Genomic DNA, 22,428 nt, shown 5'->3' on the forward strand with positions numbered 1-22,428 from the left:
ACAGAAAAGAGACCCAGCAGTAGAAAATGCAAATTAAAGTAGTGGTGCCAAACGGACGAGTCTGCACACACAGAGAGATCAACCTCTGCCATTCCCACTGACGTCAAAACCAGAGACAAAACCTCTTATGTGCAACACCAATGCAGAACCTGAACAGCATCGTGTACCAGTACACGGCTACTGTTGCTTTCTGGTTAGTGGCAGCTCTGACCACCCTCATCCAGGACACAAAGGCCCTGTAAATGAGGAAGCCATTTCCCTGCCCTCCAGCGCTCAGTCCAGCCCACAGACACCATGTGAGGGATAGGCAAGGAGGAGGATATGAGCAGCCATCTCCTCTCTTCCTCCTTGACGGGCTCCTGTGAGATAACCAAGTGTGTCTCAGCCAGAAGCATCATGGCAGTGGTGAGTCAAAGGCGCTGGTCCTGGAAAGGATACACCTCCAAAATCAACATCCAGTGCTTCACAGCCAGCAGGGCAGGGCTGCACCGGGGGAAGAGGACGGGCTCTGCTGCAAGGACCAGCTGCTACAGGGACTCACTATGGCTGTGAATCTTCCATTAAACTTTACAAGATGCTCAAAGGATTTTAATGCAATTTTAGTAAAACAGAGTGAAAAACAGTACTATCAGTATTATCAGCTCATACACCCACAGTACTAGAGGAGGGGGTCGTTAAAAAAAAATTAAAATTACAAGAGTCCTTCACACCAATACATTAGGTAACTACAATTGTGCATACCTGATCTGCTTTTGTGAACACCTGTTTGCACACACAAGGATCTTGCACTAATTTGCAGGTTCTCACCAGGAATAATAAAATCTGGCTTCAAGTATAGTGTAACTGTAGGAGGTACAGCAAGCAGCAGTGGTTACAAATATTGGTTGTATAATAGCTTGCAGTTTACCTATTTTGACCTTGAGATGGCAGAGAAAGAAGACTAGCAAGGCAAATACTATGTGGTCCAACTACTACAAAGATACAACACAGAACTGAAAGTGAGAACAGAGATTGAACAATTGATAGGTCCTTCTTCTACCCCTGCATCTGCTGCTTATGCTGCTGTGCCTCATTTACTGTGCAGCTTAAACATGTTAAGGCAGAGCAGGGGGAAGAAGCGGCAACTCCATGCTCAGGTTATAAAAATGACTGCAAGGAAAAAAAACAGGAATATGTAGTTTAGATGATGACAAGTCAGTAATGATGGAGCAGGGGAAAAGGAAGAAATGGAACAGAATATCTGGAAAGAGGATGGAAAAAAATGAGAGTGAAAAAGCAGCACAGTTGGGGCCACAGATTTTTTTTTTTTTTTTAAAGAAGTGTGACCAAAGGACAGAATTTTGCATGAAGTTATTTTCCTGAAGACTCTGTCAGCAGAACTTCTGCCAGCTGATTTCACTGCCTTAATCAACGCACTGCATTCTGCAGCCCAGGCCTGCATTTGTGAGCTTGAGCCTTCCCCAGTTCCTCTCATCTCTAGGATGACCACGTGGCTATTAGGCAGGGCTATAGTTTACTCATATTACAATTAAACTACAGGAAAGCATGTAGGCATGCAAGGGAAGTGATGGTCTAGCTGCTACATAACTGCGGCCACAGAACAACACACAAAAACCCCCACCGTGAGTTCAATCTTGTTGTGCCATCAACCACGTTTCACGTATTTAGAAGCATGCAAATAGGTTTAAGTCATATTCGCACATACACCCCTTGCTTTCTTTGGATGTATGAAACCTGAAAGACCACAAGCTACATGAAAAAGAACAAAAAACTACCCAAAAGAGAGTTTGTCCTGCTGTCTGAATAATAAGTGAAAGGCAGCAATCCTGCAGTGAGGGTGCCACGGTGCTGCTCAGCCAGGGAACCGAAAGCCAATGCAAAGATGGGCACCTTTTGCACTTGGCAGCTCTCTGTATGCACCCTCACAGCAGCGTACCCCAGGAGACTTCCTACAGCTAAAAAACCATCTGCAAACAAACTCTGACAAGATAGAATAGACAGTAAACACTGCCTCCAAAACTGTGCAAACATGAGTTCTTTAAAAAACGGGTCTTCAGGGTCTAATGAATGTCCTTGGTAAGTAAGTACAGCTTTTCACAGCGCTGGATACACAGAACCAGGGCTGCAGCTCAGGAGTTGCTGATTTCTAGCCCACACACAGCTCGTTGGACAGGACACGTACCAGCAAGGAAGCAGACGGAGGGGAAAAACGTATCTGTAGGTACTTACATGCAAGATGAAAATTAACTGCACTTTAGGCATACTTTAAAAAAAACATAGAATAACCCCGTGTGACATATTGTTCCCCAAAAATCATCCACCTTAATCACAAAATACTTTGATTGTACTTATAGAATTTAACACCTCTAGCAAACAGTTGCTGCAATCAGATTCTTTATTAGTAACAGTATGGTTAACCAGTTACAGCATTAATCAGTCCAAAGCTAATTATCAGGGGTGTTTCAAAAATAACATACCAAACAATAGAAAAAAAGCCAAATAATATTATAGCTATTAGATTTTAGTTGATTAAAAACCCCCAACTCGATAAACTACTCAGTGCAGAATCAAAACAATTTCAACAAAATATTCTTCAATAAGCATGGTAATTCTAATGTCAGCCATACATCTCTTAATTTCCTTTTTTCTCAAGACTTACCTATGTTTTTCTAGTTCGTTGTGTGATGACCTATTAAAAAGAGAAAAGACATATTAGAGAACAGGATAGATACCAAGATATAGAATATTTAAAAGCCAACACTTGCATAAGTTGCAAAAGAGCTCTCTAAAACATGTATTTATATGGATTATGAAACAGCTTTGCTGTTAAATTGGTTCACTTTTACATCCCTTAGATACTTCAAGGTATCAACTTAATTTCCATGAGTAAACCGTGGGTTTGGGAGGGAATTATAATAAATTTGCATTTATTAGCGTTCAATAGATTCAGAGACAGAATTGGACATAAAAAAACGAGCAGGTTAGTAATAAAAACAGCCCACAAGATTTTTATCTGTGAAGAAAAATTATGAGGGGGCAGAAAGTATTAGAAGATCTAAATGGCAACAGGTAAGAGTAAAGAGCACCCAAAAAGGCAGCTTTCAAGCCCACGGAGAAGCAGAAAGAAAAATCAGCAGCTAACCACTGCTGTTGCTGTTGACATTTTAATGGCAAAAAAAGAGGAATCCTCTTAATTCTTCTGAGTCTACAAACAGAAAAAAAAAAAAAAAAAAAAAATCACAGTCCCTGAACTGACCACAGCAGTATGCGATTCTCTTCCAATCTACTACAAGATTTTCTGCCCCCCCCTCCCCCCCGAATTGATGCCTCGGGTTTTTTGCCTTTAGAAGGCAGGCCTAACTTCTTGGAGGATTATTTTTTTTAGTTGATTCAGATGGAAATATTAGTCGCCACTTCAAAACCAGCAACTTCCCAGACCTTTAGTTTTGTCCAACTGAAAACACTGCCAGTACGTAAGGATGAAAAGATACAAAGGCAGTGGCAGCCTTTATGGCTGGCAGATTACGTCAGAGCAGCTCTCCTACAACATGCTGTAACCCCTGCCTGCAGCTGGGCATGATGTGCTGACCAAGACGGCTTTGTGGAGGTGCAAGTGCACAGTCCATCGACTGAGCAGAGGCATCCCAGGGTGAGAAATTCTTCCTGCACAAATGCACAACCTGCCCAGTAGCAAGCTCTTCTGCCTCTCCCTGCACATGTGTATGCAGCTGGATGCTGTGGCATTCCTAGGTGTTACTGATGACGAAAGCATCTCTGGCCACAGAGAGGGGGAAAAAGAAAGCAAAGCTCAAGCAAAGAAATAACCAATGAACAAATCCACAAGCAATTTATTTCAGCCCAGCACAGCTCCTGATCCTACAAGGAATTAAGTGAACTGCCCCTCCGCATGTAGAAGAAAACTCAAATGCGTACAAGGTTCAGCACTGATGTTAATCCATTTTCACTGGAAAGCATCCCAGTATTGTTACCAAGACATCAAGCTGTGTCAACCATTACCTGGTATCTGTTTCTGAAGAGCCTATGAATTTAATTTTTTTTAACTTGTTGCATCAAGTGAGCCACAGTCAGGTAACGTATGTGTTCCTACTATGCCATGTAAGTGCTCCTGACCAACGCAGCAACACTGAAAGTGTTTTACACCTATTCTGTGCTACATTAATAGGTCAAGGCAGGCTGGGTTTGCTGCGATTTTCTGCCTTTGCCATTTGACCATAATAAGGGAATACTGTTTTTATTTTCTACTCCTACACACACAGATAGCTCAAACCTTTTCTCCATGAAAAGTGACAAACACCATGCCAAATCCGCCAACATTTATGAAAACACACAGAAAATATAAGTTCAGGAGGAACCATTCTCCCCAAACACCCCCAACAGGCCCGTCAAAAGCACAAAGACATCATTCGCAGGGAGCTCTGCAAGAGAGAGGAAATACAGGCTGGCCTAGATTCAGCCCTATGGCATGACCTCCCTGACATTTTTGGCACTTCTACACAAGATGAACACGATCACTGTAACTAGCCGATTCTGACCTGCCTGCTGTCGCGGAGCTCACACCCAGCTCCGGTGAGCATGCATGGTGGCCACTGCACCAGCAGAAGAACCACTGGCCAAGAAATTCAGCCTGCGCAGAGTATTTTGCTGGGTTAAGAGAGGATGCAATGAGCAGCTGGAAGTCCTTCTGCGTGCAGCACACCTACAAGGCATCTCTGGCTCATGAAGGGTGACCCTGGTGTTCGCCTAGGATACGTCCTGCCAGACCAGCTTTGGAGGGGCACAGCTGCCTGCCCTGGTTATGCCAGCTACCAAACGGAGCGGCGGTGAACATGTGCCTCCTTGCAGAGCTCTTTGGGATGCAGAAGCCTAATCGATGTGTGCAAACACGGGCACCAGCCACACATTTCAGGAGATGCAGGGAGGCTGACTAATGCCTCAACTATCAGGACCTATCCGGGAACCAAAACTGAGAGTTTTGACATTTACCTGACAGCCGCTCCATCTACAGAACAGGCTAAATACCCTATTGTAAGCATGATGGTTTATTTTTTTGTTGGGTTTGTTTTCAGAAGAGATGAACCTCTCTCTAAATATTTATTCTCTCTTTCACTGTCTACAGCACAGTATATTGCAAGAATATCCATCTCCTTCTGCTCTTCATGTGACCTGAACCGAGGAAAAAACCCGTAAGAATGGGTCCACACACAAACCAGCAGGCCAAGCACTACCTCCATTTTAAAACACAGTCTTTTATTACTTCAGTAAAAGATAAGCTGTGGGCCAGGACTAAGAAGATATATGGAGAGAGAGATATATATATTTATATAGAAGAGACAGATGTATGACTGTGATTTTCAGACAAACGGTCTGACGGAGCCCTTCAAAAGTGGCTGCAAGAGAAGGAAGACTTTTGGTGTTTAGCTTAAGTTCAGTATATTAGGTTCTGTATCTCCAGGCAAAACTTGGGGGAGTTGGAGGTAGCAGTGATGAAGGAAAGGTGTCAATAAAAATGTCCAGATAAAAATAAAGAGAAAAAGCCAACAACAAAAAAAATCAGCAGCAAAATCACAGATTCAGAAGGAGATCAGCAATGCTGCTGCTTAGACTACACTGTTGACCTGAGACAGCCCTAATATCCCTTTAGCAAATGCCAAGCAGTTCACAAGCTATGAAGTAGCAGTTAAATTTTCTTTGTGAATAAATTGTCAAAAGAAGATTTGAAAGAAAGGGAGGGAGCCAAGTAAATGCAGTTGTTGGTTTGCAAGATGCTGTGCCACTTCCAACAGCATGTCCCTAACACTGTCCCCTTCCACCACCCTCCCTCCCCTAAACAAGACTTCTATGTACTTGTATTTGGGCATGTGGTTAATGCAACATTCATCACAATTAGGATGGGTGCTAACTGAGATGTTAAGACTAACCCAGAAAAGACAAGTCCCCCCCAAAAGAATAACTTTCTACCAGTTTACAGGTAAGCCAGCAGGAACTGCCCAGATGCATACTGAGCTTTCACTGTCCGTGTGACGCACTGCCTGTTTGGTTAGTAAATCCTTTTCCCCTACTCCTCCATCCATTTGCCCCACTGGACACTGCATCTTGTTGGAAAGAAACCAGCACAGCTCCTGACAAAAGCAGGAACATATCAGCAATGCTGCTGAAATTTCTTCCCCAATGCTAATGGGAGCCAGGTCCAGGCCGCGAGTGTCACCACTGACATGCCACCAATGCATTTTGAAGTGCTACAGGCAGCAGAGTGGGCTAGTTAACAAAATGCTTAAAACGGTGGCAAGAGCCTTGCCTGCGCCAGGGCCTTCTGGTGCAGGCAGGGCTGGCAGGGTGTTGTACAACCCATGTGCAGGACACAACTCCACCTAAGGTCACACGGCACTTGGAGGTCCATGTGCAAACTACGTTGCCTGCACTTCACCTTTTGTCCAGGCCGAAAGAGTAAGAACAAACAGAGCAAGAAGTTTTACAAGGTGCTACACACCAAGTGTCTGCATCTGATTCCCACTCCCGAGCGTGCCAGTGCACAGGAGCATGCAGTTCATACACCTGCAGTCTTGTCTGGATGCGACTGTTACACACCTTATGGCTGGAAAGATCCCAATTCACTTCCAGGGAATTTTCTGTCCGCACACATAACCTGCCGTGGGATGCACCTGAAAATATTACAGCCCACCACCTGAATCACCTGAGATGAGAAGTGGTGCAACAATAAACCTGCGCATAAGTACACATCCTGCTCAGTATTCACTGCTCCTGGGTCACTGGGTTTTTTCCATTTGTTTTAAACTGGACACATCACTTACAGCCTGTCGAAGAAACAGCCTGTATGGAATTAATCCACTAGAAATGACTTTTGCATTCTCCTCATAGCAAAATTTAACCAGCCCTGCAGATTCAGCTGGGATCTGGGAACCAGGCATACTGACATAGCCTCGACGCAGAGCTCTGGCTCCAGCACCTCATTCAAGTTTGCGCTGCCACATGCTTGTGGCGGCGAGGTCCGAACACGCTTCTAATACAGTGACAATTTGTTTTCCTCAATTGCATGAGCACTGCGACTCCCAGGCATTGCAGACCTACTGCAGTTCCTCAGTGGTGACAGACCAGTTGGTGAGATCTATTATATTTGGACTAAAATGCATCAGTTTTAAAAACAAGCACGGCGATACCAATTGCTGTCCCTCTGCCGACAGCTTTAGGAAAGCAAACACAGAGGGATCTACCAAATTCAGAAAACGAGGCAAAAAAAGCAGAGGAGCCGTGTCTGCACAGTCTGGTTTGCAGTGTTTTATTCTTGGCCTCCCACAAAAAAAAAAAAAGGGGGGGGGGGGGGGGGCGAGGCAAAAAAAAAAAAGGAAAAATAAAAGTCAGGCTTTGATCCCTAAGCTGCTTTGTGTGGGCACAGAGTAACATCTGCAGAGAGCAAGGGGCTCACTCTGCGGGCCCCAGGTTGACCCTCACTGTGAGCCAACATTAACAGAGGAATTCGGACATTAAGCTCTGTTTTTATTTGAAACACCAAATGCAGTTTTCATCTTTTTCTAGATATAATCCTTTGCCAGAACACAGCACAAAGTACAAGTCTATTTATATAACACATGAGCAAAAATATTAATTAATAGATACAGAAGATACATTTATAAACTGGCATTTATTTTGCTCCCCCTCCTTCAGCAGACCAGCTCCTAAATTAACAGCTCCAAACACACTGCACCACCGACGTCCAATTCCTTTCTCTGCAAGTAAATTTAACTGTGACCTCAGTAGACTGGCATCTAACACTAAGATTTTAGTTTTCATTTTACCTTATTTCTGACCCTTTCGTGGCAAAGCGGCTGCTCGAGCTCCCCCGTGCACGGGTGGACACGCACCTCACACCCACACACAGCTCAAGCCACCCCACACCTGGTGAGTGTCATTACAGCCGGGGCAGAAGAAAGCCCAGTTATCTGCAAGCTAGTGTGGTTTTCTGTTGAAGTGCCTTGCCTTGTGAGCAAACGTCACCGAATTTCAGCTTTGCGTCATATTCCTCCTCGGCACATTGCACACGTGTTACCTATCCATTTCCTTGGATCAAACGGCAAGCTTGGGGGGACTTCTGAATATTTGTTGTTAATATTCCCAAGGCACAACTGCCCTAAATCCAGGTGTTTGTTTTATGCCTTTTCTTTAATTCCAACTACACATTAACAAGAATTATTAGACTGCATGGCACTGCTTTAGGAACTACAGCCACTACTCTGTGAAAAGGAGACATCTATTATACTGTGGTCAAGTACCTGATCATTAGTGTAACAAGAAGATGTGACCTAGGTTTACCTCCCCCCAAAAGACAATCTTGTGCCTTTCTCCAATCTCCCGTCCTCTTTGCAAAACAAGAATCCAGTTTCATTTGCCAGAGGATTTTGGTCAAAACTACTGGAGGGGAACAAGTCTGAATCTCAGCTGAGGACGCAGTACAAACGGCAAACCGGAAAGAGAAAGAAAACAAAGCAGTTTGGTTTGTGTGACATGGGAAAGGGCACATCATAGGAAACTGAGCGAGAAGAAAACACATAAAATCAAGTAATTTTAATGTAGGTAGAAGTGAAAAAGAAATGGCTAAAAATTGTGTCTGATTGGTACCAGTAACCCCGAGAATATTGTTTAGCAATGAACTGCTAATGACCGCTTCCAATTTTGATCCAAAGCTATCAGTGGACAAAGCAAAAATGTTAAATTCCTGTGGTGGACAGAAGGCTTATAGATTTCAGTTACTTAAATGCAGTTCTGCTGGTATTTTTCCCTGCATGAATCCAAACCTGTCAAAATTACTTCTCACTTAATCGCAGTCGAGAGGCTGGCAAGCTTTTAGCCCAGACCTGAGCATCCTGTCCAAAGGGCGGGCAGCCTTCCTCCCCCTTCTTCTCCTGTGGGTCTGGGCCTCGCCAGCCTTTGACAAGAGGATGGAGGTCTCAAGATACGATTTCTTACATGAACATCACCACCACCTCGGCAGAGGAAGGAGGTGTCCATCAGTACCCTCGCTGAACAACAGGGCAGCTGTAATCCATCCCTGCCCGGTCCCCCAGCCCGCAGCGGCCGGTCAGCACACCTGTACTACACGGGGTACACTCTCTCCCTGCCTCCCCCCCCCCCGCAGGCAGGCAACATGGGGGAGAAAATGCAGAACAAAGAAGAAGGGTACAGCGTACCAGGCTTCCTCACATCTGACAGTTTTTCTCCTCCTCCTCTCTTTTCTGATTTTCCAAGAATGAGGAGGAAGATGTTTTTCATGCTTTTATGTATGTATAGCTCATAAAGCATGAAAAAAAAAATATACATATATATGTATCAGTTTTTAATCTGATCAGATGCTGCAAGCAGCAGGATACAAAAACACATAATGAAAACAACAACAAAGCCCCTGCAGTTTTGAAATGTGCAGTTATCTGCTCCTTTCCTACTCCTCCAACCTTAAGTATATGTTTTTATATGTAAGAAAAACAATGCAATAATAAGGCATAAATTTCAGACATGTACGCAATCATGCCTGCCTGCATCTGATGCTCCAAAACCAGCGCGTCTGGAAAATGGTTCAAGTGGAACAATATGGACAAACACTTTGCCCGGTGGTTCACACCACCCACAACCACTCCAGATCCTCTGAACTTTGGCCAGTCGTCTCCCTCTGTTAATCTTTGAGTTGCTTAGGAAGATTTAACTGTATTATCAAGAATTCTGACTCTAGTCTGGGGCTCAGACCCTATAGTCTATAAGCTCCAAATAACAATAAACCAGTGATGCTAGTGTACGTCATGCATTTTAGGTTGGATGTTCAAACATAAAGCTAATTTCTCCCCCTCAAATCTAAGCTCATGGGCAGACTTGAGCAGCAATTGCTAGGTGTGGGTACAGAGTCAGTAGGTACAACGCAGAGGTGCCCACACGGCCCTGCTGCTGCACCTCCGTCCCTGAAATAGCAGGGTGCTGCATTAAAGCAACGCGCCTCTGTTCCCCACACCGGCAAGCACGCCCAGTGTCTGTGCTGAACCAGGCAAACCACCGTCCTGGTGGTGGCCACCCTTGAAACCACTTCTCGACAAGCATTATCCTGTCCTGTAACACAAACGACTCATACCTAATCTAATCACTGCAGCTAGAAGAAAAGAAAGTGTAAGTAAACGTATACATTGTGTACCGCAGGATGGCATTTTTGAAGGTTGCCACTGCTACAGAGTGAGAATCAGAGTGAAAGACTGAGCAGGTAAATATAAATCTACAGGCAGAAAAAAAGCAGGAAGGTAACTGCAAGCAGACTTGTATGCCTCAGCTTTAGTAACGCTAGCAAATCTGTAACGAGAAATCTTTTAATTCTGCTGTATTTGATAGATTACAAATCCTCTCCTAAAAACTCCTGAAAGCAGCTTACAGTTCAGACAAATAACTATTTTACAGCGGATGACAAGAGACCTAAGAACGGAAACGATGGAATAATAGCTCTGTAAGTAACACAGATTTCTTGAATGCAAGAGACAGAAAAGAAGAAATCCGTACAATTCAATGAGCAGTTTACAGCTGGAAATCCTAAGACCTGTTTTGGTTAACTGTGAATTTTCTTTAAAGGCAGCGAGCATACTTTGTAAGAAAATAATTAAAAATCTTCAGGAGCAAAGTGTCTCAGGAAACAAGACACGCCTCCCACTCCTGATGACTTTCTTTTTTAAAATGAACTGACGTCTTCTCTACGCTCCACAATGAGACAAAGAATTCAACTAAAAACAAAAAATGTAGGAGTACTGCAATTAATACCCCCTGAAATGGTTGCCTTGCTTGGAGTAGGGGCACAGGGGAACAATTTGCTCCCCCTCAGTTATCTTCAAGACACATCGCTCGGCTGCGGTAGGCACGAGCAGGGCGCTCACCAGCTCATGTTTTTCTCAAGGAGGGAGCTTGTCAGCTTTTGATTTCAGTTAGCACCTCCGGTGCCCCACAAGCAGCTGCTGGCCCCCTGCCCCACGCTTCCCCAGCACCAGCAGACCCAGCTGCCCGCTGCCGCACAGGATGCCTGCTGGAGGAGCGAGAGCAGAGCGGGCCCGCCGAGACTCACTGCTCGTTTGGAAAACAAGTCACGTGCAAGCTGAGTTCATTTTAGGCTATTCTGCAGGAGCTACCATCCAGCACAACCGTGCAGAGCGGAGCCTGCGCTGGGGAGAGCATTGCCGCTCCGGGGTGAAGCAGGCCCAGCTGGGCACGGTCCTCGGTCCTCTCCAGCGCAGCCCTGGAAGAGCAAAGCAGAGCAGGCACAGCGGAGGACTGGAGGAACTCCCAGGCAGGGGCCGGCACTGTCCCTGTAAGACAGCCTCCTGCACGTACACAGCCGCTGCCCGAGCAGCAAACAAAGCTGCAGAGAGCCTGCGCGCAGCAGCCCTCCACTCATGCCATCGCAGCACAGGTAGCGGCTGCGGGGAAAACAACAAAACCACCACTACCACGACAAAAAGGCGGACAATAATTGCGATAAATAACGACCGAGTCATGCACTTTGACGGATCTGCATGCGGCGGGCAGGTGGGCCAGCGACCTGGCGGTGCAGCAGAAGCCCCGGTGAGGTCAAGTTCACTCCAGCACCTTCTTGCTTAATACCTACAGGAGAAGTTCAAGTGTGCGGGTGGGTCTCCCCCCGCCGCCCCGCACACGCTTCCCCTCTGAGAGCCTGGCGCCGTGCTGCAACCGGAGGCTGCATCTGCTCTGGCTGCAATGGGGGAGGCGGCTGGTTTGCTGCCTGTGGTTTATAAATAAATGCCGGGGGGGAAATTAGTGCCATGCAAAGAGAAGTCTGGGTGGCGATTATGGTGTTAAGATCTGCAGTAAAAGCCGCTGTCGGTGAGCGTGGAGCAGAAGGAGCGATGAGGGCGGATGGTTTAGGAGTGCAGTGAGTACTAAGGAGATGGTGTACGCGTGGCAGTGTTTATATGAGAGATCAAAACAGAGCCAAGCCCATCCAGGGAAAAAATGGCGACTACCGGGATGGGGGAATCTAAGACACTGGATTAGTTATTATTTTTAATAAACGTATGCACTGCACATAAGCTAGACACATTGGAAAAGCTGCCGATTCATTCTGAAAAAGCGGTGCGTCTATTACCTGTTATTCTGGGATTTTCTGGCCATGGTGCCTGCCTTTGTTTTCTTTCTGGAATAGTCACTATCGAAGGGTAACACTGATGCATAGCCATGTTCTGCTTCTAGGGACAAAGTCAGCATTAGTGGCAATATATTTTTTCCATGCATTTTTTTCCTCCTTTGCAGGAACGCTAGGGTAAAGAACAGAATTTTTTCCGGTTGATTTGTTTGGATTTTATTCTGGCATCTCTTAAAGAAGCGAGACAAAAAATATAACAACTCAGTAAACCAAAAAAAAAAAGGAAAAAAGTGCCGAAATTAGGAGGATTATTTGAGTGCAGATTAAAAACGAGGCGGATCATGCAAACCCTTGTCACGCTGCGCTGGGGGGGGGAGGGGAGCACTGCCATACAATTAACGACTGCCACACACAGAGAAGTGTGAGATATCCTGAGCGCTGCAACACACACACCATCCCCATCCAGAGCTTGACAAAAAAATAACCGATTTTTGAAAGGAAAAAAAAAAAAAGGCAAAGAGAAGAGCACTGTTCCTCCCCCAGCGCGGTGCCTCTGGCGAAGCCCGGGTCAATCCCGCGGCGCCCGGGCAGGTGAGGGCGCGGGGCTGGTCCCCCGGCCCGGGCCGCCCGCCGCCGCCACACAACAAAGGCCGAGAGCGGCTGGGAGCGCCTGCGGGTGACTGACTGACTGCCCGCCTGCGCCCAGTACCTCGGTCTCTTCTCTCCAAGTACTCGGCCGCTTCCAGGAGAATTAACAGAGAGTTCAATTCCATGGCTGCCTGTGCCGAGCCGAGCCGAGCCGAGCCGAGCCGAGCCGAGCTGAGCCGAGCCCCGAGCCCCCCGTCTCCCGTCTCCCCGCGTCGCGCACCGCGCCGAGTTCACGCGCGGGGGACTTCCAAGCCCCCGGTTATAAGGCACCTCTCTCAACCTACATTTGACACACAGGCGACAGGCAGCCAGCGTCGCCAATAGGAAACCGCGATTCGGCGCGGGGGCGGGACGCAGGGCGGCAGCCGGACCAACCGGCAGCCGGAGCACCCCCCCCTTTTCCTCTGGCTGGGGCAGGGAATGTTGACAGATCCCCATCGCCCCCTCCGATTGGCTGGCCACTATAGTAACAATTTAGAAGCCGAAGCTTAGCAACAGCACGTGGTGGCCCGGCCCCCGCGCTCGCTGAGTGGCCGGCTTCTTGCATGTTAAGCAGGTAGCGACCGCCGATTGGTGCGCGGGGCGCCATGCAAATGAAGGCAGGGAAGGAGCCAATGGGGTGGGAGGCGCGTGCCGTGCGGCAGAAGGCGGGGAGGCAGGAAGCGGGGAGCCAATGGGCGGGTGAAGGCGCGGCGTTGCTGTGAGGAAGAGGCAGGCGGAGGGGCGGGGCGGCCCTGGGCCCCGCCCCCGCCCTCACACGCCGCCGTGTGCCACACGCTCGCCGGGCCGAGGAGCCCATCGGCCGGTGCCGGAGCAGCTACTGGCCTTAACGGCCAACCTACCGCCAGGAACGCGGGGCTGCTGAACTGGGGGGGAAGGCGGGGGCGGGAGGAGCCCGGCCGCCCCCGCACGCCGCCGCCCGAGGCGGCGGGGCCGGAGCCAGGCCTGGGGGGCGCCGGCTTCTGTGAAGGAAAGCTGCCGCCATAACCGCGCCTGCTCGGCGCGGCTGCAGACGCCCGCCCAGGGCGCTGCCGGGCCCCGGCCCGGCCCGGCGTGCCCCCGGGCTCAGGGCGCTGCCGCTCCCCCCTCACCCTCACTACCGGCCCGGGTCGGACCTCCGCCCCCGCGGCCTCCCCGCGCTGGGCACGGGCGCTCGCAGCGGCTCCTTCCCGGGGCACGCCGCCCGCCGCAGCTCTTCCACAGCGCTCCCCGGCCCGCCGCGGCCAGGCGGGCGGTGCTGAGGGAAGGCGAGGCACCGCCCCTCCCGGGCGGGCTGCGCATGCGCGCGGGGGCGGCCGGGTCGGGCGAGGGGGCACGGACTCGCTTCGCCGGAAAAGAGCCCCGCGGAGGGGCGGCGCCGGCGGGGCGGCGCGGCTTCGCGGGTCGTTTGTGTAGCCGGCACGCCGCCGTCTTGCTGATGAGGGTCGCGATGCCGCGGCGGAAGGGGCCTTGAGCCATGCCAGCCGCTGGGCCTGCGCCTCGGCGCCTGTTGTCCCATCAGCGTCGGGCGGTTTTCACACAAAGTAGTATTTTTCTCTGTAAACGCGAGGGCGCTGCTCACTCCAGGCCATGGGGAGGGAAGCGGGGCCCGGGGTCCCTGGTAGCCCCAGAGGCCCTTACGAAGGCGGTGAGGGAAGTGGGGCAGCAGGCCGTGAGGAGATGCCTCCTCATGACTGCGCCCAGGGAGCTTGGCAGGCGTCGAGGGCAAAAAACCAACCTCCTTCCCAGGCGTAAGCAAATGGAGGGCCCCTGGGCGTCGCCAGGCCATTGGGTTGGGCCCTTGTGCATCTTAAAGCAAGAAAGGGGCTCTCGGTGTGCCTTCTTAAAGCAAGAAAGGGGCTCTCAGCGTGCCTGCTTGGGATTTCTCACCACTGCCGGTGTGGGAGGGGTTTCCTAAAGCTAGCTGACATTTCAAGCAGATTTCAATTCTGTTTCTCCTTACCATCAGGGCTATAAGTCAGAAGAATGTTGGCATATGACTACAACTGAAGGAAAAGCCGCCTGCTCTTGTAGTGGAAAGTATGGCAAGAAATGAATCGGAATGAAAAAGACGATACAAATGGGATGCCAGAGATGTTGTAAAAATGTGTCTGGCACGTAGATCCGTGACCCCTTAGAGTGTGCAGGCAAGAGAGGAAAAGAGCAGTACTGCAAAAACATGCACAGAGATTTAAAAGAATTACTAAACTCTACACAATAGTCTAACCTGCTGAAAAAAGAAACAGTAGAAAGCTCTCAGAAATGCAGTCAGAGTCACTGCCAGCTTTCCAACCCTTGCCAGCATATTCAGCTGCCTTTCGTCATTTGGATACACAGAAGCCATCTACTAGAATAGCCTGGCTCCTGGCGTACAGGCTGAACAGGAAGGAGCTCAGCACCTTTCCTGTCCACACCATCCTATTTGCACTGCTAACTTTGCATCCTTATCTCAGATAGCTGCTGCACAGCTGTTGCCTAAAACTGGTTGGTTTTAACATGAGCAAGTAGTTTTAAGCTGTGCTGTGATCACACATTCTTACATCTTCAGGCCAAAAGTGCTGAAGCCTGCAATCAGTCCTCCTGCAGAATAGCACTTCCGCACACAAGTGGTCCCATTGATTTTAACTGAACTATTTGAGTAAGAGCTATTCAGCATACAGGGGGGGTTGCAGAATATTGTCCTCTGTTTATTCCTTGGCAAAAGATGTCAGCTACGGTTTCCTTTTAGGAGGGTAGTAGTGATTCAGATTAAAATAAGGATTATGCTTCAGTCTTTTTACAGGATTGTGTTAAAACTACATACACATTACACCTGATAATTTAGTAGTCTGTATCTTGTTGCCTCAGATATGCAGGTGTAACGTGGCTCTTGAGCATGGCTGAAACACAGATCACATTTTACTGCCATTTGGTCCAGGCATCAGGGATGAGACAAAATAGAAGTCTGTGAAGAAAGCAGCATTGTGACTGTAATTTAAAAGAATTTTATATCTGCTTGAAAAAAGTCTGAGTCCATGAATTACAAGGCAGAAGAGAATTTGGTGCATAGATTGCAATGGTGAAAAAATTGCTGTAACGTTTTCCACTTGCTGCTTGAACTGTTTAAATTCTGCTGCATGTGGGTGAGACAGTACTGTTTTCACTGTAAACCCATTGAAATTTATGGCCATTTTGGTGTTAACTGGAAGTAGGTTTAGACACTACTTGACATTGCCTTCTGTTACGAAATAGCATGAAACCATATATGCATAGCTCTGTGTTGTCCACACAGGAAAGAAAGTTCCCTTTGCCTGACCACATGCGTAGGGCATGTAGTAAAGAAAATGCAAAGATGTACGGATAAGGCACCATTGTTCTCTAGCCACAGCGATCTAGCAGTACCTCAGATTTTCGGAGCACCTATATTTCTTTGTGTATGTGTCTAAATATACTTAATATACTGTCTAAACAGTATCTTAAACTGTTTTGTATGTGCACTGTGGAATCAGTCGTGTGTCCAGAAAGGAAGGTGAACATGCTAGGTATATAAATGCATCTGGGTGAAAGTGGGATATACTTGTATGAAAGGCCAGGATTCAGGTACAGATTTGCTGAGGCTCTGAAGGCCTGAGGCTTCTCCCGCTCCTCCCCACCACACTATGAACACACACTGTTTGCCTCTAGAAACACGGGAGTCCAAACAAGTGTAACACTGCACACGGGCAGTGCTTCGGGAGGGTGCATAGCCTGTGCTGCGCGCCCCACCAAGCACTGCCTTCACCGGACACTCCTCGGTGCTCTGTCCGATCCGACTGCTGGGTCTTGCTCCCTGGCAGCTTCAGCCCTCACCCTCCCCTGCACCCCCTGGGACCCAAACCCAGCAACCTAACCTCTCCTGGGGTAAAAACCATCAGACTCAATGTGATTGCTCTTTCTGCTTTTAAATGTGGACAGAAGTATTTTGAAGATGGTTGTTTTAAGGTGATCGAGCACAATTTCACATTGATACCGGCACTTGCCAGGGCCCTGTGCTTCCACCCTTCCCTGCATGAAAGGGGTGCTTTGGGAAGAGAGGGGCCACTGAGGCCAGCTGGACCATGTGCGTGAGTAAGTGTCATGCAGTGCTGTTAAGGACTGCAGAACAGGGACCAGTGCAGTCACAAAAAACGGCTGATTCCTGTTCATGGTGGCTCTTGGCCCCAGGAGTCATAAACTGTATTAGTCTGCTTGAACTGTATGCATGTGAGTAACCACAACCCACACACCCACAGACAGACACGCAGAGCCCCTGCTGATATCCCGAGTAAACCCATGTGCATTTAGGAAGGACAATGTATGGATTGGCTTATACCAAACAAGCACTGACACACATTTACCTGTAGTTGCGTTGAAGGAGCTTTCTGTACAGCGTGCAACAAGGTGTTAGAGAACTCGGAGTAGTTTTACCAAGATTATTTCTGCTAGAGTGAATTCAACTGAGTCCTTCTCAGGAGGCACCATAAAAACTTTTAAAATACCTAGAATGAACCATTCTGGATCTGTTTTTATTTGTGCCAGTGAACCAGGACTAGCTTTGGTGGTGTCAGCGTGGGTGCAGAGGTGTAAAATGGGTGTGAAAGAAGATCAACCCAATTACTTTAAGAACTGAAGGACATGCTCTAAGACATACATGTGCTCAAAGGCTTTGCAGATTTGCGTCTCTAAATAGCTTTTTTCCATTTCTACGAGCAAGCAGCAGGAACAGCTGAGTGCTAAAGAAACAGCTGGCCTTCAGTGATAAGGGGTAGCTGTCACTTCACTGTGAAGTTTGAAAAACTTTATATTTAGAAGCAGAAGGGAGAGCCATCAGCAGCCACACCCCACAACCTGCACTGTTTGTGGTTTCTTCACTGCCTGCACTTTGTGATTGGAGTGGTAGTATTTACATTTTTAAATGTTACAACGCCTTTCTTTTCCAAAATCCGTCCTGTGGTGTAACATGGCATGTGAGATCAGTGACATCAGAACTGATGACTGCCCTGAGCTGTGATGAGGGCAGAGCTCTGAAGTTGAGGATCCATAATTCAAGCAACTTCATTCACTATTCCCCACATACAGCCTTAAAGAAATAATTAGGCCTTCCATGCTTTTCAGATTTGGTTCATTGCAGCTACTGCATGTTTCTTTCTTCCATCTTTTCAAATTCCTTACTGTGTCTTATCCCTATGTGCAGAAATAACCTCCTTCACTGTGCCTTGGAGTCCCTCCCCCTGTTTCCTTGGGTGTTGCAAGGCTTAGGTAATTAGCAAAGAGTTAGTCGTCTTCCCACACAGGAAGGGATCTGCACTCAGAGCTGGCACTGACAAGTTTCAGCTCCCTGTCCTGGCATCTCAAATCCCATTTAATTTCTCATCTCACCTGTGATTCAGATCATTAACTCTGTTTCCTAGATGCAGAAACCAAAACACCTGAAAGTTGAATAGAAAGAAGTTTCAGAAGTAACAATTTTGTCAGTGCCCAAGCCCAATTTGAGACACTTTGACTACCTCTACCCTGCCAAATAAAGCAGGGCCAAAGACCATTCTCCATCCCTGATCTCAAATGGCAGATGTCACTGCAGCCGCTTGGCTCTGCATCTCCTCTGGGCTGCTACTGGTGCACATGTGGCTTTTAGTGATCATTTTATTTTATGTGTGGTTTGCTTTTAGTCTGGGGTGGGTTTTTTAAGTTCAAAATGCCTGAAGATGTGTGGCAGCCCATCAGAGAGCTGCTTTCAGAGCTTAAAACTGAGGTTATGTGACATGAAGATGTGTGGGGTATTGGGGGTATTAAGTTGCTGCTACAATGTTGAGGGACTGTGTAGTGTGGAGGAGTCATGTCTGTGCAATCTCACCCAATGTGCCTTCTGGATTGGTCCTCAGCCTGTCATACCCCTTGAACCGTACCCCGGCTTAGGCTTGGAGAGTAGCTTGGTCCAAGGACCATGACAACAAATAAATGGTATAGATATCATAGAGACCTATGGATCTGAGTGAATAGAATAGAATAGAATAGAATAGAATAGAATAGAATAGACGATTTCAGTTGGAAGGGACCTGCAGCGACCATCTAGTCCCACTGCTTGACCAATTCAGGGCTGAGCAAAAGTTAAAGTATGTTGTTAAGGGCATTGTCTAAATGCCTCTTAAACACTGACAGGCTTGGGGCATCGACCACCTCTCCAGGAAGCCTGTCCCAGTGTTTGACCACCCTCTCGGTAAAGACGTGCTTCCTAATGTCCAGTCTAAACCTCTCCTGGTGCCGCTTTGAACCATTCCCACGCGTCCCGTCACTGGATACCACCAGGGAGAAGAGCTCAGCACCTCCCTCTCCACTTCCCCTCCTCAGGAAGCTGTAGAGGGCCATGAGGTCATCCCTCAGCCTCCTTCTCTCCAAACTAGACAAGCCCAAAGTCCTCAGCTGCCCCTTGTAGGACATTCCTTCCAGCCCTTCCACCAGCTTTGTTGCCCTCTGGACGCATTCAAGGACCTTCACACCCTTCTTAAATTGTGGGACCCAGACCTGCACACAGTGACTCCCATGCATTCAGGTTGGTGGGCTCTGTACGTGATGCTCGCTAGCCCAGCTTGCTGCCTGCTCTTGACCAGTTGTTTGCTGCACTGTTTGAATCACTGGCTTTCCCAAAACAATTTAATTTCTCCCAGTTTTGTTTGGGATTTAGCGAGGCTTTATGAAATGCTGTGGAACAGACATGCTTGAAAGTCAAATCTGAAAAAAATAGTACATCAAACTGAATGCCAGTCCCTTATAACATTCATTTCTTGTTAATTGCTGTATTATGAAATACAACATTTGTATCTTTGCGTCCTTGAGAGTTTGGCTGCAGGAACCTCGAATGCCCCTCTCCGCCAGCACTCCCCGACCAGTGAGACGTGCAGTACCCTGCCGCCAGGCCCTGCAGCCATTTCTCTGATCAGGCATGAAATTATTCTTAACTGATTGAAGTGAAGCATAGATGGAAAAGCTTGAGAGACCCTGATTTACTCCATCATCCTACTCTGCCTCAACTCTATTTTACCTAAACCATGCCTGGCAGTTTTGGATAGCGTCGTCCTAAAAATCTTCACTGATGCTGCCACGCTCAAAGCACTTTACAAAAGGCAGTGGTATCACTGCTTTCATTTTAAAAGACTAAAAAGAAACGGAGATGTAGGCAAAACAACTGGCCAGTGTCACTCAGCAAAGGCAGGGGAAGAGCTGGGAGGACGACTGGGTGTTCCAGTCCCCAGTCTGGCATGTTCGGCATTATGATACGCTGCAGAGGGAAGATTTGTTACACGTTTCGGATCTGAATCTCAGACATGTCGTGGCCTTGTTACATTCCCTTGGCGTAGGAAAGGGGCCTTGTGTACATTTGTATTGCAATAAGCTTCCACGAGAATATATAGACTAGTGCAGTGCAAAGAGGCTTTGAAGAAACCGTGACTCAGACCCACTTTATCTTAGAGTGCTTTTTGGGGGCATGGGGATCTGCCTGAGGTCACTGCTTGAACGGGCTGATAAATTAAACATTTCTCCTTTATCTGACAAAATTTGTAGTTGGACCTTCTTGTTATGTTACTTTGATATAAGCACATCATATAGCAGTAAAAGCATATTCTACCTTGCTGTGATCATCTTCCAAGCTGCCTTGATGTTCAGCACCACTGTTGCAGACCAGGACAGAGGAAGAAACAGAGCAGGGTTGTGCACATGTGGTAGCAAACAGGGCTGAAACCGGTCTGCCTTTGGCAAACAGAATGTCCATTTTAAGAGGACAGGGAGGCAACTGTGGGCTTTATGGATAAAAGCAGTCAATGGTAACACAGTCTCAATGGCATCTATCCTATGAACATAAAAAACCAACATTTTCTTACCCAAGGTACCTGCTTCCTGTGTATCTGTGAATCATGTCTGCTGAATTTACAGGAAGAAGCTCCAATGAATTTGTATTGCTCTTCAGTCTGAAAATCCATCTAGATATGGAAGAATGACTTCATGCATCCTATGGAGACAACAAAGTAGTTAGCTGCCATTAGTTTATACAACATCTATTACAGATGAAGAACCAAGAAATAAAAAGTTATATTTACAAATTTAAACATGGAGATCACTCACCTGGGTGCTTGGACATCCAAAATCAACTGAGTTGTAAGCTGGGTAAATCAGATTTTGAGATGAGAAGATAATTAGAGGTGGACTCTTGATGACTTTTCATACAGCCATTCTTCAGGAGCCAAGCTATGTGCATACATATATGGGAGAATGGATTTTTGGTTATCAAAGAACAGCTATTTATGACATATTTACAGGCCTGCAGTAAGTATGTAAGCAAATTGTTGAGTTTTATTCCCAATAGGGAAAAATTAATGCCTAATGTGGCTGATGCAAATCTATTACCAGCCATAGGATTCTGTCACTCACTTGTATTAGCCGTGATGGACCCAGGTGAATCTGTGACGGGAAGATCATAGGTGTATCCCATATTGTACAGTGATGATAATACTCTGCATTTCTGCAGCGTGTCAAACTCACGCATTTTAGACTGCTCAGTCCAGATTTGCCAGTTCAGGCCCTTAATAGATATTAGTAATTAGGTAAATAAAATGCTGTTTAGCTGAATGAGGGAGGAATCAGTATTGATCCTGAACCTCATACTGCTATTATAGTTGGGCCAGTATTATCATGGTAGAGATAAGAGAGCTCGTACATCAATACACACGTTTGAGAGAAGATCAAAACAGCCCAGGTGGTAAATAACCTGGACAATTGCCTGCAGGACCTAAAATTAGAGATCAGCACAAAGACTTGGCAGGTGAATAGTCAGCAGATGCTGTCTTATCTCTCTATTTGTGTTGGAAGATTGGGTCTGACCCAAAACATGTTGAAATCAATTTGTATCTTCTCCTTTATTTCAATAGGCTATGCACCAGGCTCTAATCAGTTGTGGGCCTAATTAAATGATTTTGCTCATTGCAAGCTAATTAATCCTATGGAGAAATGAAACTGAATGTTAAATGAGTACTCTGTAGGAACTGTATCTGTAACGCGTGGTTTAGAATAAAAAATTATGGGCTTGATTTCACACTGTCTTACATAGTCTCTTATTCCACATAAAGCAAGTACAATTTCCCACTCTCTTTTATTGGTATAAGTACGGAAACTGAGTGAAGAGTCAGGCAGAATGACTGTAACAAGCTCCCTTCTTTATGCAAAAAATAGCTAGTGCAAGCAGGAAATCATCGGCTTTCAGCATCCAAGAGAGGAATAAGCAATGCATTTAAATTGCAGCAAGGAGGTCGGATATCAGCAAAATGTTCTGACAGTGAGGACAGCGAGGCACTGGGCTGGGTTACCTGGGGAGCCTTTGGCACCTCCAGCACGAGAAGCCTGCGAGAGGTTTGGCTCCAGCCTCAGGCAGGGTTTGGAGCACCCAGAGACATCCCGGACCGCTCTTGCCAGTGACTGGTTGGAGTTTTGCACCAGGGAAAAATGCAAGGTACAGGACAAAGACAAATTCAGTGCCATCACCTGAATGGCAAAGCAGGTAATGTGAATGAAATCTTCAATAATTAATTAGATAATGGGAAATCAATCATGCTAATGAGCATGTAAGTGTTGGCAGAATCTAACCATCGCTGTGTGGATGGAAT

General features: G+C 47.2%; 1 protein-coding gene across 3 annotated transcripts in view; it reads right to left on the bottom strand.

Annotated features, from left to right (window-relative positions):
• The window catches only part of MXD4 (MAX dimerization protein 4), a 39,741-nt gene extending 26,749 nt beyond the window's left edge, over nt 1–12,992 (bottom strand). The window contains exons 1-3 of one of the 3 annotated variants that reach the window (XM_076335808.1): nt 12,861–12,992; nt 12,155–12,251; nt 2,660–2,689 (exon numbers count right to left, since the gene is read on the bottom strand). In XM_076335808.1, the coding sequence (XP_076191923.1) occupies nt 2,660–2,689; nt 12,155–12,251; nt 12,861–12,924 (191 nt within the window). In that variant the 5' untranslated portion in view covers nt 12,925–12,992. Of the gene's footprint in view, nt 1–2,659; nt 2,690–12,154; nt 12,324–12,860 lie in introns of all 3 variants that reach the window. The other 2 variants (XM_076335806.1, XM_076335805.1) reach the window with 2 other exon arrangements.
• Between the last annotated feature and the right edge of the window lie 9,436 nt (nt 12,993–22,428).

The sequence above is a fragment of the Aptenodytes patagonicus genome, chromosome 4 (assembly GCF_965638725.1).
Source record: "Aptenodytes patagonicus chromosome 4, bAptPat1.pri.cur, whole genome shotgun sequence".
NCBI classification, from domain to species: Eukaryota; Metazoa; Chordata; class Aves; order Sphenisciformes; family Spheniscidae; genus Aptenodytes; species Aptenodytes patagonicus.